General features: G+C 29.3%; 1 protein-coding gene across 1 annotated transcript in view; it reads left to right on the forward strand.

The window, feature by feature from the left end:
- The first annotated feature begins 10058 nt into the window (after positions 1-10058).
- The window catches only part of tty (tweety), a 36887-nt gene continuing 27258 nt past the window's right edge, over positions 10059-19687 (forward strand). The window contains exons 1-4 of the mRNA XM_014437490.2: positions 10059-10077; positions 11390-11548; positions 17132-17292; positions 18789-18900. Of these exons, the coding sequence (XP_014292976.2) occupies positions 11411-11548; positions 17132-17292; positions 18789-18900 (411 nt within the window). The 5' untranslated portion in view covers positions 10059-10077; positions 11390-11410. The remainder of the gene's footprint in view (positions 10078-11389; positions 11549-17131; positions 17293-18788; positions 18901-19687) is intronic.

Genomic DNA, 19687 nt, shown 5'->3' on the forward strand with positions numbered 1-19687 from the left:
CCCACGCTTTGCCTTCGTTCCCCAGAGAGTAATTGGAGCTCTAGTGGCTTTTCTTTCTCCCGGAGAAGATTGTTCATTAGGGTGGGAGTTCCTTTGTTAGTTGGTGCTTGGCTGTCAGTGACCAGGTCAATCTTAGCATTAGGCTCAGGGGTTCTTAGTCTTCCTGGAGCTTAGTCCAACTAGTTAGGTCTTCCTATTATAATAATTGTAGCGATGTTATCTAGGATAATATTTTATTGTTCACTTCTTTTTGAAGGTTACAAAAATTAGATTTTAATTTTAAATAATTACAGGTAATGTTTCAAACATTATCTTTATCAACAAAAACGTTTCGGTGCTTACAGCCGTTTCCTATGCTCTTCCATTGGTTTATATTTATTTGAAGGCATTACTTTAATTTCATTGATTTTATATTAAATTATTTTAATAAATTTCGTCACGGCTGAACGGCACATAGAACCCTCAATGTTGATTGAAATATAAAGTAATTTCTGCATTACTGCATATTATGAGCAATGGGCTTCTAGATGCCTAAGTATCAATTATGTCTAGATTCACTAAGTTTTTTATGTTTATTTCTATTTTGTAAATAAGTTATTTTGCTTAGATTTTGTAAGCTTCATTTGGTTTTTTCATTTTTTTTTTTATTCTATATTAAAAGTGCATGGTGGACCTTACGTGGTTAATAAGATTTTTTTTGCTTAAAAATTGATTATTCGAGGTTATAGTCTCGTGTAAAAGAAACAACTATTTACTACTATATAAATATGTAACAATTGGGAATAATAATGATGAAATATGATTAAAATATATATATTCATTAAAACATAAATAAATAAAATAATAATAATAATAATGCTTAAAAAGAAAAAAAAGTTAATTTTATTGATAAAACTTAAATTTATTGATTTAATAAATTTTATAAGAAAAAACTGTTAATTTGAAAAAAAGACGAAGAGAAAAAAATAAAATAATAAGTATTAATTTCAATAATATAATAGATAAATAGAGAATTTATAATGTCCTGTAGCAGCCTGGGCTTCAGTCTTTGAGATGAATTTGAATTTGCTAAGATGTAAGTTACTGATCCTTTAACTAGCGGTAACTGGGAGTGGAATGTTATGAACCGTTTTTTGATGAAGTCTTCTATTGTATTTCCTTGAATGTGATTGGCTATTTCTTATAAACCGAGGGGCATCACTGCGTTCCTTAGGATCTTATTTTGAAACGATTATAATTGTTTCTTTTTCTTAAGGGTTGCCGCTCCACTGACTTAATAGACATACATCAGTAGTGGCCTGAGTATTATTTTGTAAATAAGTATAGTTGTTTATGGTTTTTATTTACATTTTCTATTTATAATCGGAGATAGCATTGCTAACCTTGCGTAACTTTGGATTAATTTAATGTTGATATCAGATTTACCATCGATCGAGGTGAACTATCATTTTCAGTTAAAATTTCTAGAGATCATTTTCTATTATCATGGAAATTTTGAGGACATGTCTATGATATTCTTTGCTAAATCGTTTCTCGTGACGACCATGAGGAAACTTGAAAACCTCTTCGTTAAGACCAGCATGTGCCTGAGCGTGGCCAACACATGTTGGTAACTTGACTGGTCGTAAATAACACGACCCTCGGGCTGGGACATGGATGCGAAAGGGGCCGAGCTTCCGTTGTGTTCAGCTGGTGACACAGCCTCTGGTGTATAGTAGAGCAACTGGTCGACTCTTCGCAGTGTTAGTATATCGCTGTGCGTGGTGGGTGTGCTGTGATTTCAGTTTGTGAAACTTCTAATAACTTAGTTGTGTTAGTGATTTTATAAATCTGAAAATGGGTTCAACTAGTCGAAGAAGTAAGTGCTGAATTTATTTATTGTTACTAAGATAGTTTAGTTATGGAAAACTCTTGCTTTTATCTCTTCTTCAAACTAGGTGCTTGCAGATATAGAAATGTTCTGAAAATTATGAGATCTATTAAGATGATTTCGTTTTGTTATCTTAAATTCCAGTTTATAGATTTAGTTGTAAGATCGTTTTAGTTTGTAGGTTCCTCAACACTCATATTTCATATTTAGAATTCGCCATTATCTTTGGAAAATCCTCAATTTTGATGAAAACAATTTTTAATTATAATAAATTGTTTGTGATTAATAAGTATTTTTTTCATAAATTAGTAAATGAAATCACTTCATTAAAGAAATTTGTATTAAAACTAATATTATGGTTAAGTTGTTACTATAATTTTGACGAGGAAAAATGCGTGTTTAAAAACTTACTTTGATCTTTGTTATTTAATAGTTTTTGATGTACTCCATTCAGTGGTATTTTATTCGAACCATTGTAAGCCTCCGCCACTAGTATTGTACTGGACTCTCGACTAGTATTTAGTAAATTAAAATTTTTTTGTCTGAGTTCCCATAAGTCAGTATGTTATAATGGACATGTTATGTTGTCCATTGTATAATTTCTTAGCATTTGAATTTTTTTATTTATGGTATTGTATTTTATGAAAAAAAAAATTTCTGGAGTCAGTTTTTATTATTTCTTTGACCTTTAATTTCCTTAAGTACACTCAATATTTTTTTATTAAATCAAGTAAAATATTGTCTTTATTTATCATTATAATTAAATCTTTTTATCTCATTTAGTAACACGTAACTTAACGAAGTTTTATCGTTAGTACTATTATATTATTATGCACTTTTAAACTTCATGTAATTTAAAAATATTTTCTGACTTCCGTTCATGCCAATTGGAATTATCAATAATTATAATATGATATATTAAAATCAATATTAGTTTGTACGTACCTTATGCACTGACATACCGTTCATCTGATTTTTCTAATTTTTCCGATTTTTTCGGTTAAAAAAAGTTATTATCAAAATTAAGCTTTTTTGGGCGCTTAGCTCAGAAAATATACATTTTTTTCATTTTTATTATATGCCAATCGATTTTTTTTCTGAAAATAAGAAAAAAAGATTACTGATTCTTTTAAATGATTTTTATTCACTAAAAATTAAATCATTTCCGTTTTTTTGGAATCGTCTGAAATTCTCAAATGCCATTGTTTAATGAAATTTAAAGTTGAACATTTTTGACCTTACTTAATTTGGAGAATTTTATTTTATATCTCTGGTTCTAATTATTTAATTCCAGTTTGTGCCCATTACTGCAGTTAATGGATTCCTAAACCATTGCCAGGTTTGGTGTGGATTGGTTGAGACATGTTGATGTTAATTGTATATGTTACAGTAGTTCTGCTAAGTCTTATCACTTAATCTATATATTAATTGATATCAAAGTTTCAATAGTGTTCAATTAATGTATACACATACTCAAGTATAGCAATAGCGAACCATTGCCGGGTCTGCTAGTAATAAATACAATTAATATAATTATTAATTAATACCAAGCAATTAATTAAAGCAATTCTAATATAATTATTATATGGTTCTATTTTCGGCCAAGTGGCCCGCAGATTTCTATGGCTTGAGAACACTGATCTAAATTCAAAGAACCTGGAAGGTCCAAAAGGATTAATTTAACGATTTTGCTCTCCGACATCACTACGTGTCGTTTATTTTACGAAAAGAGTCAACTTATATCACTCAACAATAATTCTCATTGGCAATGCTCACTGCTATAATTGGACTTGAATGATGAATGCCCTGCTATAGTGAGTGACCTTCCTAACAACCGAGATCATTACATCTCCAAGGGTTAGGATCGGGGTCGTCTTTATTAAGCACTCAGTTTCTATTGTTAGATCCGTAATTTCGATTCGGTTTGATCGAGATTCTTAATATACTTGTTGCACATCGCACATCTTGTTAGTTGTACTATTGCAGAACAAAATAAACTTAAATAAAACCTTAGAGACTATTTAGATTTAACATAAATAGTCTTAAACTTAAGAATACCTATGTTTATTGATAATATTATTATAATCTTGTACTTCTTTGTGAATATGTTTTACGTTAGTTACATAATTGTGGCTAACTAATTAAGTGTTTTAAAAAAATTGAGTGTAAAAGCACAAATGGGTTATCCAAACACAAATCCTTTGTTTTGTTTTTTTAGAACGGTAAATCCTTCCGATTAGCAGAGTAAAAAAACGTTCGGAGAAGGCTGTATTGAGTGTTAACAATAACATGTGCAATACAATACAATAACATGTGCCAGTAGTTTCACCAGTACAGACACAATCCCAAATGCTCCGTTCCATACAATAAGCAATCGACATTTGATAAATGATTAGCCACAATACGTTGTATTATGTTTCCTTCTTTTTTTTCTTACGTATTTGCATGTTTGCCTATATTTGTTAATGGTAAAAATACTATAATTATTAAAGTTTAAACACAAGAGTAAATTAACTCCTTCTTGAAAAACTGCGCCAAACTGAAACAAGCTCTTAGTTAGTTAAAGAAGTTTCTTAATTAACTTGGGATAAACTTAGTAAAGTATGTAAAGAACCTAAAGAAAAAAATATATACTTGGACGATCTATAACAGCTTCTAAATTCTTTTCAAGAAAATAAGATATATATACAGCAATAATATGAAACAAAGTCTATTTACATTAAGTTATACACACACGTTAGTCATTAGTCAGTAAATAATACATAAGTATTAAATAAATTGTTTGAAAAAATTATTAAAGCGCAATTTTATGGAGAATCAGTTAAACATTGCGCATCAATTTCAAAGAATGTATAAAACACAAATAAATATCAATAAGAAAAAAACAAACTGCTAAGTTATTTTTTAAACCCTATGCATAGTAATGTAAACGTAAGAAACATGTTTATTAATTACATAAACAAATAATTACTTCAGCAACTTACTCAGCGTATTTTTTTTTTCCTTTTGTCGAAATCCTGCTTCTCTCTTTGCTCTTTTATTTTTTATGGTATTGAACGTCTATTTTCGTGAACATCTTTATTAAGTTACTGAAGCCCTTTATTTGTTTATATTGTTGTTTTATATTTGTAAAAAAGTTACCATGCAACTTTTGAACAAATATTTATATTCCCTTAACATTCCATAAACTCCATTTAATTTTTTCCTTTTCTTTTACTGACCAATTTATTTAATGAGTTTCCTTATCGATTTTTTTTTTCTGTTGACGATAAATTACAAAACATATTAACGATACAGTATTCTTTTTTATTTCCGCAAGACTGAGGTTATAATATTTTTTATCAGTCCACAGTTTTACATATGACTGAGCTTGTTAAACGATCCGAGCTGTGAGTATAGAAAAAAAATCCTTATAATATAATTCCTGGAAGAAATATAAACATTTTTTTATGGAAATATTTCATCAAAGTGATTTACAGAATGATGTTCGATTGTATTTTGTTAGTAGAAAAATCACGTTTTTAGTAACTGGAATAACAGAGAACAGGTTTCTCCCCACAAACAATGTGGGAATGGGAAGTAACTCATCACCACCCTTCGTCTATTATTCTGTTGTAACAGTTCTTTGCAGTATCGTCACCTTATGGCTTCGGTCCTGTGTGTAAAAATATTTTTAATGTTCTATGTTCTTTAAATTATATTTTTATCTAACCGAATGAAGAAAATGTAATCTATTTATCTCAATGACAATTGGTAATGAAATTCGGAGTAATAAGTTAAAAAAAACTTGCATTTTATTTCATGGTAAGTTATAGAATATATTTTATAATGTATAATTTTCGTGATTATTATTTATAATTATTCCGGGTAGTTATACGGTTGGATCATCAGCACATTATTATATATAAAGAGTGGTTTTCAACCTTTATTACTACATGACCCCATTGTGGGACATTTAATAATTGACATTCTTTAAGCTATATTATACTGAAATTTACTAGGAGAGTTGAATTATTCTTCAATAATTTTTTATTATAATGGTATTTATTTCAAGTAAGTTATAGAATATATTTTATAATGTATGTCAATATTTTATAATATATTATAAAGGATCAATGTTTAATACTGTTTAAAGTATTAAAAGTCAATATATTTTGGATCATTTGATTAGAAAATTTTTTTTTTAATATTGTGTGGACTTATAAGTATTTCATTACTTACCATGATAGATGAGATTTCCCTGTATGAAATTTGTTTTAAAGATATTTTGAGACTTAAATTAGAAATACTAGGAGACTTGTTAATTCATCACCAGATTCCTTTGTCTAGAAACCAGTAATTTCCAACTAGGGTGCTCATATTGGAAATATTACAGTATTAATTCATTAATCCAAGAATAATTTGCCGCTTTTTTGTTGTTTTTAGCTTGATGAGGGTTCTGCGAAATGTTTTTAGCTCGACGAGGGTGCTTCTAAATGTTTTTAACCCAACCAGGGTGCCGCGAATTTTGTTTAGTTCAAGAAGGGTGCCGTGACGATAAATGTTTGGGAACCGCTTATTTATTTTTTAGCTTTCCGTATTACGTTGTTAATTATATTTATTTTTAAAGTTAGACTGGATCAAGAACATTTTATTAAATTAAACATTATCCTTCTTGTTGATTTTCCTTTAAACTGTCACTTTTGTTATGTGTGTTTCATTCGACTATTCGTTATAATTTTATTTTTTCATGTTTATATATAGTAAATTAAGCGCCATCATTGAAAAAGCTGATCGGATTTAGTTTAGTTTATTTGGAAAATTTAAATAAATTAGTTAAATGTAGATAAAATAGTGCTTTGAAAATATAGCTAAAAAGCAATTTATTTGTCAATTTTTATTTATTGTAATACGTGTTGCTTCCAAAAGTATGAGGTTGTAATTGTTTACTGTAAAAATTGTTTTTAGGACCAAGCAAAAATGAAATAACAATAGAAAAGTAACGGTTTAATTGCAGTCAGTCCATCCTGTTAATTTAACAGCCAAGTTTGAGAATAACAGTACCCTAACTAGGATAATATCTAGAGCAACCTAAGGTTTTAACACTTTTGTACATACATATCTTCATTATAAATTCAATTGAATGGCACCTATGATATTACACATTTATTCAACAGAGTTAGGAAAAATGGAGAAACGAAGCTGTGGAATAAAGCTCAAAGAGCTGTTTTTATATTCAACAAATAATAGATTAATATGTTAGGTATCATATACATATGAAACTATGAAAACATAAAAATTTTATGAAAGTTTGTTATAGTGGTTAGAATGCTTTATTATTTTTTAAAAATAAGTTATATGCTAATTATATACACAATTAATCTCGATATTTTTATATTTCTGACTAATATATCATTTAATAAAACTTTTCTTACAGATATTTTCAAATATTATAGTTGGTAATTGCAGTTTCTTGTAGCAACTGAAGGGGCTTGTTAATTCGCTTTATTAAACTTTATACTAATTCCTCGCGTAAGACTTTTCGGGAGATGGCCCATTTCAACGTTATTGACTCGTCCCTTGAATTTATAATGAGCACTAATAATTGAAACGCAATCTGTTCATCGAAAGATTTAATTGTTTAGCTTTTATTGAACGCTTTAAATGTGTCACTGACGCCGGGGTACCTTGGCAACGGTTCGTGTAAACTGGACAGATCAATAATATTCGGGTGGACACTGTTTTTTTTTTCTTGTGAAACTGAAATTTTAATTGTTATTTATATTTAATATATTCTCGTTAAGAAATTTTGAATAGATATCAAATATACCTATTGTGTTGTGTATTTAAATTTTCAAAAGTTGTTACAGTTTGAGTTCTCTATTATTTATTCTAGTTGTTTCCAAATAAGTAATGCTTAATTAATCAACGATTCAACAGTTTCATACTATAAATATCAAAAGGCATGTTATAAACAAAGAAGGAATGAGAATAAACCAATAAATTACGTTAATGTTTGGGTACTTTAACTGTGACTTGGGATACTTGAGGCTTTTGTTCGGATTTTTTTTATTACATAATATAAAAATATTTATAATGTTAATTAATTTTTTTTTACTTTTCACTGATTTTATGAAACAATAAAAAAAAAATTAGCTTGAGGAGTATAGCTCCATCAAACTGAGTTAACGCCTTGTTTATAGTTAGCATAATCACACAATGTCATATAACCACTTTTATTCCTGGCAAGAGTGATAATTATGGGACCCAAACCATCTTTTTGATTAGCATTAGAGTTTTGAAAAGTACTCATGTACATAAAATTTCTGAAATTTTCTATTGGCGAATAGAAATACTTTTAGATTACTCTATTGTAGTATTACTCTAAATACTTTTAGATATATTGGATAAGCTTGTTCAGCGTATAATTTGTCCAAATGTAATATTTAACTCATAAATTTTAGTCGAAGGACGTTCTGAAAACATATCGCCTCATCTCTCTTGACAATCCTATCTGGAAATCTCTATTTCCCTTCTGGGCTGGTCGAATGGGACTGTCAATCTTCCAAAGGCCTCGGTATTTTCATTACAGAAAGGTTTTTGTCCTCTAGGAACAAGGAATTTACTTACAGTGTAGTTTTTTAATATATATCCTGTTTTATATATTTGTATGTGTTATGTGTTATTCCATGACTAACCTGCCCGACAGAAGATTTTTAATCTTTATTATTACCTTTTAAAATTCAAAATATGGGGTAGTTACGTTAAACAAAATATCTTCGTTTAATTGATGATACATTGGAAGTCTTCAAGAATACATTTTTTATAATACTAAAAAAATCAACTTTATTCCTCAGATATCTCGGCTCAATCATCGTTTTGTAGGATACCTACCAATATATTTTTTTCAGACTACTGAAGAAATCTTTGCAGACGCCTGTTTCATAGTGTAAGCCAACAGTATTAGTCCATAAATACAAGCATACAAACTATAAAGTACAAGCACTAATACATTTTGTTTCATGATCGGGTCTACCGTCAGTGATATTACATGAATTTGAAAGTAAACAAATTGTCAGGCTTGTATAAGTCAGTGAAATTGTACCAAATACAAACTACAAGATTAATAGTATTAGTTTGTAATTAATTATGAAACAGGGCCCAGATTTCTCTAGAATGATTCTTCGAACTGGAAAAAGTATTTCAATCGATATCAATATCAACTCTAAATTTTGATTGTGTATTTTGAATAATATGTCATCCCTCGAGCATTAATACTTAATAAATTGTTAGTATGATAAAATCTTTATAAACCATTTAAAAAATGAAATAAACACATTCGAGAAATATCTCGACTGATTTATTAATTTTTATTTTATTTGTTTTGTAAAGATCTCATAAGCTTAAGAAGTTTTATAAAAATAGTATTGTAGTAAGTACCCATCATCTTTTGAATTTTAAATTATATTTCTCTATCCTGTACAATTATTAAATAATTAAAAAATCCATTCATGTTTTTTATTTATCTACTAGCTTAAATATTTAGGATTATTTTAAAACAAATTTAAGCATTCTTTTACATCTTTGACTAAAAATAAATTAATTAAACAAATATATTTTTAGTTTTGAGAAGATTGAGACAATTTAAAAATAAAAATTATTTTCTGCTGTTTAAGGCATAATTTACTTACTACCAGGACTTTTTCTCAATGTTACAATTCTCATCGAAATTACAGTGACAATTTATGAAGCTCATACGATAAATAAGAAACATTAAAATTAATGCATAGATATTAGAGTTTTTTATTTTATAAAATTAATTTTAAAAAAGGATCACTGATTTAGCGTTTTTCATCTCTTCTGTCTACCATTCCTCTCCCCTCCACAATAAAATTATCAAGATATAGTTTGTACAAGGTATATATTAAATTACAACTACATGTTATAACGTCTTGAAATAAATTTAATGTGGTTCACAGATAAAGATTAAGTGATCTGTTATACATAACGTGGTTAATACTACGATGGGATTTTCTTAGAAATGAGATATTTATTTAATTGGCAATGCATTATTATAAATAACATATATTCGATAAGATTACGAGCTGTTGTTAAAATTATCTATTTATTTGATATTTATTTACATATTTTCTTATGTTTCCTACTAATCCTTATCTCGAGGCAGTCAGTGTTTTGTCTAGAACGTTGGATGGTCTTCCTGGTAGTTGGTAAGAAGCCTCTCGTTAACTAAATGAATTTCAAAATTCATTATAGTTAATGATTTAGGTGCTAATTTAAATAATTCCGTTATTCTCAATTACTAAATTAGTTTATTATTGAACACCTCCCATTCTCCTCTTTATAGATATGAAGTACAATTTTTAGTTTTTGATTTATTTAATGTTGATTTGTAAATTTCCTCTTCTTAATGACTCAAATGATTATTTTTTATTTTAATGTGTTCAATATATATAATTAGTTTTGTAAAATAATGCAGCTAACGATGGTTCTGTTATATTTTATGACAGAGCCTTATAAAAAAAAAATATTTTTTACTTATGGCATCCTGAAACAAAAAACGTATGTTTTCTAAATATTTATGTAGAAGACAGTTAAGAAAATTAAATAACTAGGTTGTTTTGTTTAATAAAGTATTTAATTTCGACGATAATTATAATCATTATTAATAAGTGTTTTGTTTTACAAAATAAACTTCATTTCCCAACATTAACTTATCTTTGAAACTGCCAAAAATTATATTTTTACTAATGAATAAAATCTAAAATCTAGACAGTCAATAACATGATCATTTGCTATAAACAAATAAAATAAAAAATAAGACTACATTTTGTCTCATGTGACCATTTTCAAGTTACTGTTTTATCAATTTTCATTTCATCGTCAATAGTTGCTAAAATTAAGTCATTCTTATTTAGCAATCATCTTAGATATTTGTGAATAATTTTCATGTTTCTTATTACGATTATATTTAATAATATAAATTTCGCTAAAATGTTTTAGTAATCTTTGAGCATTTATTTCTATGAATGTATGAATATGGTGTGAATAAATAGAAACGTATTATTCCATTGGCACTCGACTAGTTTTGCTGCATTAATTGAATTCTCTCACTGAACTAAAAGTAGATAATTGTGTTGTGTTCTAATTGAATTAAGACCGAATGTATAAGTGAGTATTTTCTTCTATTTCTACTAATGGTTTTATCGAATTATGACTTGGAAATTTCTTGATAGCTGAATAAACCTTCATGATTCCATTATGTGTATTTCAGTTTTACATACTCCCATCTTAGTCTTTTTTAAACAGCTTGGTCCTTCACTTTTTTTGCTATTGTTTTCAAATTTTCTCTAATATAATGTGTGTTATATCTAATGGATATTAAATTACAAATCAAATATATTTTTTGGTGTAATTATATATTTATTGACTGTCTCTCAGTATCTAATTATGGACTTTGTTTTATATATACATTTATTTACAATTTCAACAATAATCATAATTTTTTTTATTCTGTTTCAGACTACAATGTAGACCGGTAGAATGTTGTACCTGGTCGAAACGGGTACTCAGTACCACCCTCCACCATTGGCCAAGTTCTTCCATCGGTTCCCACATGTCAACATATCCCTTCATCTGGTCAATTCTACCTTTGCTCCAGACAGTGAGGTCTACCGGGAGGTAAAAGCCATTTTTAATTTTTTTTTTCATAGTTTTTCAGTTTTATATCAAACATTCCAACTTCCATTTATTACAGTTGAAGGTTCTTTGGCCTAAGAAAAAAAAAATGGATTGGTCCATAGTAATCTTTAAATCCAAACATAAGAAAGGCTGAAAACGATCATGTAAAAAATTGCTATAATTACATTTTTTTTTATAAACTCTTTGGGCACATTGGCAAGAACTCTGGGATAGATGTATTTGTTGACCTAATATCACCAAAAACAGTTTCATTGTAATAAGTGATCCCACGTCTCTTCTTTGACATGGATCTATGATTAGGTACTGAAAAAGTTACGAATCAGTCAACTTTTCTCTAATATAAGAGCACACCTTATAACGGTTCTTGGATATTTTAAAATTGATTTTAATTGAAATAAAATATTTTAATCTTATAACCCTTTTTGTTTTCAAGCATACTCATAAGAGCTTTTCTTTGATCTCAAAAATAATATTGGATATGTTAACAGATATCACTTCCTTAGCTTAGTGCTTTCTTAGTGAATTTAATTAGACGTAAGACAAATAACAATGCATAATATAAATGAGCATTTAAGTTTGACAATTTTATTAACTTTTTTCTAATTATTCTAAATTTTAACAATTTGCTGCTAATAGATTGTGAATCTCATTGTATATGTCCAGGTTATTAGTAATTATGCTTTATTTATACATACCGGTGTTAGAAGAAAGTTGGGCTATAGAAATTGATTAAGAAGAGAGCCCCCTTAAATTAGGGTTTAGGATGAAAGAAACTGACGGATATTCGTCACATCCTTGTTAAGGGCTCTCGTTAGGCCGGCAAGACTTCTCTGTCCACTTCATTGCTAAAGATCTTTTATGCCTCGGCCTCTTCATTTTTTTCTTATTATTCGTTTCATATTTAATCATTGATAGAATGATATGAATCAAATGGAGATTATAGTGATCTCAAATTTGTCTGGAATGTACATTTCATTATTTAGAACATATGTGGACAACCTCCGGCCCGCTGCAAGATTTGACATTTTGAAAAACCTAATTTAAAAAAAAATATTACATTACTTACTCATACTCACAGAATCAAGTTAGCGAGCAAGCCGAGTGGCGGCGATCATCAAAGAGTAAGGCGGCAGTCATCAAAGCCCTACTGGCGGCGCAACAAAAGATTTTTGCTTCTCAATTGTTCTACACTAGACCATTCTAAATCATTCTTTCATTTTGCTTTTATTAGCGGGTGGATGGCCCGAACTTTAGTACAGTTCTATTTGAGCTACCGAGATGATAACTTCGACAAGCGATATCCTGGCGAACTGCTAGTGCCGTCAATTTGCTTTGTGACTTTGTGTGCATCTTAAATGCTTACTAATTATATTTTATTATTACTTTTATCGAACGAAAAGTAAACGAAAATGATGTCTGGTGGAAAGAAACGAAAAGTAGATGCAGAGGATCGCCAGTTTCAAGAAAAATAGACTGAAGAATTCTTTTTTATCTTGCACTATGGCAAGCCTATTTGCTCGCTGTGTAATGAATCTATTTCAGTGATGAAAGAATTCAATATAAAGAGGCAACTAAGCATCCTATGTTGCACTCACTGAAAGGACAAATAAGAAAAGACAAAATCCTGAAGCTTACTACAAATTTGGAAAACAGCAACAAATGTTTCATAAACAAAGAACACAACATGATAATGTTGTGAAAGCTAGTTTTGTAGTTTGTTCAAAATTGGCAAAGTCATTAAAACCATTTGCCGAAGGAGAATTTATCAAGGAGTGTATTTTAGAAGTTTGCAGTGTTTTGTGTCCTGAAAAGAAAAATGAATTTGGGAAAAATTAGTTTGTCAAGATGAACTATTGCGGACAACTAGTCGTGGACGTCGGAACGTATAGAAACGATGGCTAATGACATAAAACCAACATTGACTCACCGTATGGCCGGTTTTGAATCATTTTCCATAGCATTAGACGAGAGGACCGATTTGTCCCAAACTGGCTATATTTATTCGAGGTGTTGATAAAGAGTTCACTGTAACTGAGGAATTGCTTGCTTTACTGCCGCTAAAAGGAAGCAGAGGACATTTTTAATGTAGTTCAAAAGATATTCACAAGTTTTGGCCTTCCATGGTCAAAATTAGTTTGTGTATGCACAGATGGTGCACTTTCTATCGTTGGCTTACGTAAAGGTTTCATCGGAATTTTGAATGAAAAAGCAACTGAATTAAATGTGCAAAAAGATGATTTGATAGTCCTTCATTGCATTATCCACCAACAGAACTTGTGTTCTAAGTCCATTCGATTCCAGAATGTTATGAATGTGGTAGTAAAAGCCATCAATTTTATTCGATTTTAATCGCTCAACCATTTTCAGTTCAAGGCGTTTTTGGATGAAATATCAGCCGAATATGACGACGTAACATATTATTGTGAAGTTAGATGGCTAAGGAAAGGGAAAATGCTGAAACGGTTTTACGGGCTTAGAAATGAGATAGCAGATTTTATGCTAATAAAAAATAAACCACTATCTGAATTGAGTGACCCAAAATGGATATGTGACTTAGCGTTCCTAGTCGACCTTACAGGCTATTTGAATGATTTAAATTTGAAACTTCAAAATCAAAGACAGTTAGTAAATGATTTGTACAGCCATTTGAATGCTTTTCAGAACAAAATCCGTTTGTGGGAGGCACAGATGCTGTCTGGTAACAGTTACCATTTCAATACACTTTCCGAGTATGAAACTATTGCTTATGCTCAATATGCCGAAGAACTCAAGTTACTGTCGAAGCAATTTTCGAACAGATTTAGCGATTTAAAAAACATGGAAGACTGTTTCAATTTATTTGCTACTCCAACAAAAAGTAATGTACAAAATGCTCCAATACCCTTGCAAATGGAGTTGATCGAAATTCAAAAAAACTCACTCATAAAATCTAAATTTGAAGACTTGGAGTTGTGCGATTTCTTCAAAAAATACCTCGAAGAAGACCATTTTCCGCAGCTTACAAAATTCGGAAAAAGATTGATTTGTGCGTTTGGCAGTACTTATAAATGCGAACAGTTCTTTTCAATGATCGAAGTTAATAAATCAAACCATCGTACAAGGTTGACTGACGATAATTTGGAAAATTATATACATCTTTGTATATACCTGAATTTCGGTGTCGCTATTTAACTTTCGTAGTTTGTAATAATTCCAAATTTCACGATTTAATTATAATGTTGTACCTATTTTTTTTATTTCATTTCGTTATTTTAATAAATTGTATTATAATAACAATGTCGTATTATTTCATGTCTGATATCTTATCGTTAAAAATTATGAACACTACTTTTAAACGCAGCCCGTGAACGTATTTGCACATAAACTTTTGGCCTACATGTCAAAGGTACATACCTGATTTAGAATTTCTTTGAGTGGTTGTCTGGAACTCCAGTAGTGTCTTTATTGTATCCCATGGCTTGGTCCTCTATGATATTACAAACATATGAGGTTTTTATTTTAACTTATTTTTAGGGGTACTTGTGAAGAATCATGACGATAATCAGCACTCCCGGTGACCGCCATAGGAACTACTGATAAATTTTATGTTTTGTTATAAGCTCTGTCTTCTAGATGCAGTCTTTGTGAGTTTGTTAATCTTTTGAGCGAGCACAGCGAGTAGAAATCAATAGTTTGATCTAATTAAAAGCTGTAATAATTATACATTATATATAAAAAAATACTTTACCCTCATATACATATTATATAGCTCATACTTACGTATTGTTTCCTTGCGACGCTCAAACACTGATGAACAACTCCAACGGATTATTTTCAGTCGAGTTCAAGACTATATTGGATAATTCCGAAATTTTAGAAATATTCCAATCTTTCAAAGGCAAGTTTCAAATTATCACTAATATAAATGGAAAGAAATCCAAAAATAAGAAATACATTTAAAAAGGAAATAAACAAGAAATGGACCAAGGAAATCGACCAACTGCTAAGTCCACTTTTTTCCTTCCATCCATAATGATACATCACAATTGGAGTTCCAAGATCCTGAGTTGACAACCTTTTAGGTATCAATTTTTTTTTTTTTTTCATACCCTCCTATAATAATGATGTTATTGAATATCTGGTACATACATATAGGAGGAATGCTATATGTATATCTGGGTGTTAATGATACCTTGGATTGCTGTTTGGCATCAATTAGGTATCAAGAGTTACTTCCCATCTCTAATACCTGTTCTTACCATAATATTTTTTGAGTAGAAAGACGCAGAAACCACCAGGAGAAATGGTCCCTCCCCATTCTCTGTGCATCCCCTGGCAAACATGCCATCAATGTAAAAACTGCCTTCAGTGGAGCATGTAACCCCCTCTTAAAATGCTATCCAGCAACACAAGACCTGTACAGTCGTTTGTATATATGTAATTTAGGATTAGACTACTATGTATATTTGTATTTTGCTAATAAATATATTTAAGTGGTAAGAAGGGGGGGAAAAAAAGTAGAAGTGCCTAAAAGGGGTAGTTGTTCTACAAAATAATTTATATTTATTTATAAAGCCACCCCTGTGTGTTTGGGCAGATCCAGAGTTATTTTTTGGAAGTGACAAACTTTTAAGGTGATCACATAATTTGAGATTATCCTGGAGGAGGCCATGTTTCATCTAAAAAATTTGTTTGATGATTTCTAATATTAGGACATTTTTTCTGGAGGAACTTATTATCTGTATTGGGAATGAATATTTATAAGGGAATATGGGATTTTTTCATATTTTCATCATATGTAGAATCATGTGATTGTGTTTTTATATCTTTTGTCTATAGGAATTGGCATAATATTTCTAAAATTAATAATTTTATCACAAAATTACTATTTTGATCTTTATTATGATTCCATTTATGTGAATCCATCAACTTAATCATTTATATGCTTTGAGTTTTCATCAGCTTTAATTAAAGAATTTAAACACACTTTTTATTTTTTTTAATTTATAAAGTACGTAATTGCAATCGACAATTATATTATAAAATTTGATAATTTATTACCTAATTTAAGTTAATAATTTTATGTAAAATTTTTATTTTGCAAGAGGTTAAAAAACATTATTATTCAACATATATCCCTGTCGCTCATATGAGTATTGGTACTGATTGGTATAAGCCTCAGCCTTTTTTTTGTCGAGGATGGATTTTGAAAGATTGACTACTTTAACACTATGATTGGCATGACTTATATTTATACGTATATATTTTTTTAAAACATTTTATTATGGATGAGATTCAGAAATTAAATTGAATGAAAACATTATTTTTTAATTTAGTTTCTTTTTGATAAACTTTATTTTTAATTTTCCATTCATAAGTGTACAAATAAGGATGAATAAAGGTTATATGTCAATCTAATAATTAATCCTTATTTGTCATTAAAGCTACACTTCTGGTAATTTTTTTTTTTTTTTTGCTTTTTTTATTCAATAGGCTAACAAATGAGATCTAATTACTTACTAAGGACATAATATTTAAAGCATTGATAGTATTATTTAGTGATATATTTTAATGGTGTTTTAGTCATTGGGGATACTTGGCTCAATACCAGCCTTATGGTTGATCATCACATTGTTCCTCCTTCTTATCTACCTGTGCACGAGGTGCTGTGACAGGAAGCCTCGTCCAAAGCACAGCATCGTCATCCTTAAATGGACACTCACATTCTTCACTACACTATGCTGGTAAGCAGCATTTTTTCAGTATATTTTGATTGTATATATAATTTTTAAATGATTATAATTTATGTATGATATAGAAATGCAGCAATAATATTTAATATGAAAAAATGAAGACAATTGTAGATTTACTACATTTTTCTCTTTGTTAAAGTTTGTTAAACCAAGATTCTAATCCTGGGAAATGTGGAGATCTTATCCAGGTGGTTCAGAATCTTTACTGAGTGAGTCTATGAACATCTATGTGCTGTGGGAATCATTTCTATGGGTCTTTATCAAACGGCCTTGAAATTTGAGGATTGAAATATTTCCTCCTCTTCTTTAAATGGGAATATGATTTGGGGAGAAGTGCTCGTTCCCTAGCTGTGTAGAAGTAGCATTGTATCTCTGTTAATTTCTTCCAGTTTGGAGATTTAGCCAAGTTTAGCAAAATTCCTCATTTCAAGTGTTATCTGATTCAGCTAAAAAAAAAAAAATAATAAATAAATAAGATGCAGCTACTTCATATTCCAAAGAAATAGATTTTGTTTGGAATAGAAAATATATATCTTTTTAATTTATTTAAGCTTGATTTAATTTTATTCTTATCACCAGATTTGTACTTCCTTTAATTATTATACTGCATTCATCTCTAATAAAGACTGATAATTCACTTCAAGTGTATTAATAATGTTAATTAAAAATGAGAAACTAGTGGTAACTTGAAAGTATAAATAATATGCTATAGTATATTTTTATAATTTTTTTATTGAAGTTTTTAAAATAGTTTTTTGACTAATTAGCTTTTGTATGATATACACTTTACTACAGAACTAATATAATAATATTTTATTGTTGTTAAGATAGATAAATAGGTTAATTAATTTGAAAAGGAAATAAATAAATATTGCTTTACTAACAAAAATAAAAATAAAAATTCAACTTAAAAAAAAGCAAAAAAAAAACTTTAAGTACTTGCTGTAAAAAGAAAATAAAGTAAAGATAAACATAAAATCATAGAAGTTATTAAAGATATTACATAAAAGATTCTTGAATATTGTAAATTATAAACCAAATCTGACCTGAGAAAAAAATTATTTGTGCAGAAAATTGCTAATATGGAAACAATACAGTTTTTGAAAAGTGGAAGTAGTCCTCCGTACTCCTGAAGCACAATATAGGGCCTTTCACCTTGCCCGATGGAGGTAGTAGAGATGAGGTAGAGGAAGAGTACAATTACTGGCCTACTGGTGATGTCCAGTGGTCAACTCTTGTAAGGTTCCTCGGGTAAATATAAAATAATATTGACACAACACTACTTTAATGTTACTCACTAGAGACTGGAATCAACAGAATGAATTAAAAACAGATGTTTAACATCTTTGTTCCTAGCGAAACACTATCTTTTATTAAAATATATCAATATTGGTTGGCCGCAACAATGATGCTTATTTCATTAACCACTTTTCTTAAATTATTAATATTATTTTATTTTTCTTGATAAATTATTATTTTTATTACAGTGGGACCGTTGGAGTTGGTCTTTACGGGAACGATGATGTCCACAATGGCATGATGGAGCTGCTTACTGCTGGTCGTGCTATTGAAGATCTGATAAGCAGTGTAAAAAATCAAGTAATTGTTTTTCTTTTTTTCTTTGTTAGTTAAAGATTGATTTATATCAATATAGATCCTTTACTTTTGTGATATACCCCTCTCCCAGGGAAAATCCTGGTTATTATAATAGCACATACCAAATCCTAATGTTATATGTCAAAATGGTATCTGCATGGTTCCAAAAATGAACCTGAATTTCTCATTCTCTATTAGTTTCAGTATTCCCTGATACTCTAAACTTTGAACTGCTTAAATATGTAAAACTGTCTCTGCAACATTTATAAATTCATGTGATAAAGTATTGAAAAATTGTTCTGGAAGCTAAATCCATTAAACTTAATGATCATTAAAGATTCTCTTTTAGATTTTTTCGTATGACATATACCATATTTCGAGTCCTAGATTGTCTAAATTCAAACCCTCTCTGTGGTTAATACATCTGCTCACCATTGCTCATTAATACTTTGTAAGTATTAATACATTTGTGCTGGGGTAGGATAGGGAGAGTGTTCTTAGGAATACTAGAAGCACCATTGCATTTCATATCATGAGATCAGTTATTGAAGAATTGGGTTGTTGCTGAAATTAAATTTTTTATGAATTTATTAAAAGCTACAAATTTAGCCAAATAATGGTACGATCCACCATTTCGCCAATGACAAATGGAAGACTCATTTCAAAAATTTTGTTGTAAGATCTAAGCACCATTAAAACTAAAATAAATTTAATATTGTAAAATAAGAAACACATAGAAATAAAGATCTGCTCTGTAGGTAAGGTTAAATGTTAGGAATGATGCCTACCT

This window comes from Halyomorpha halys, unplaced genomic scaffold (assembly GCF_000696795.3).
Source record: "Halyomorpha halys isolate HHAL.00 unplaced genomic scaffold, Hhal_1.1 Scaffold2598.1, whole genome shotgun sequence".
Classification (NCBI taxonomy): Eukaryota; Metazoa; Arthropoda; class Insecta; order Hemiptera; family Pentatomidae; genus Halyomorpha; species Halyomorpha halys.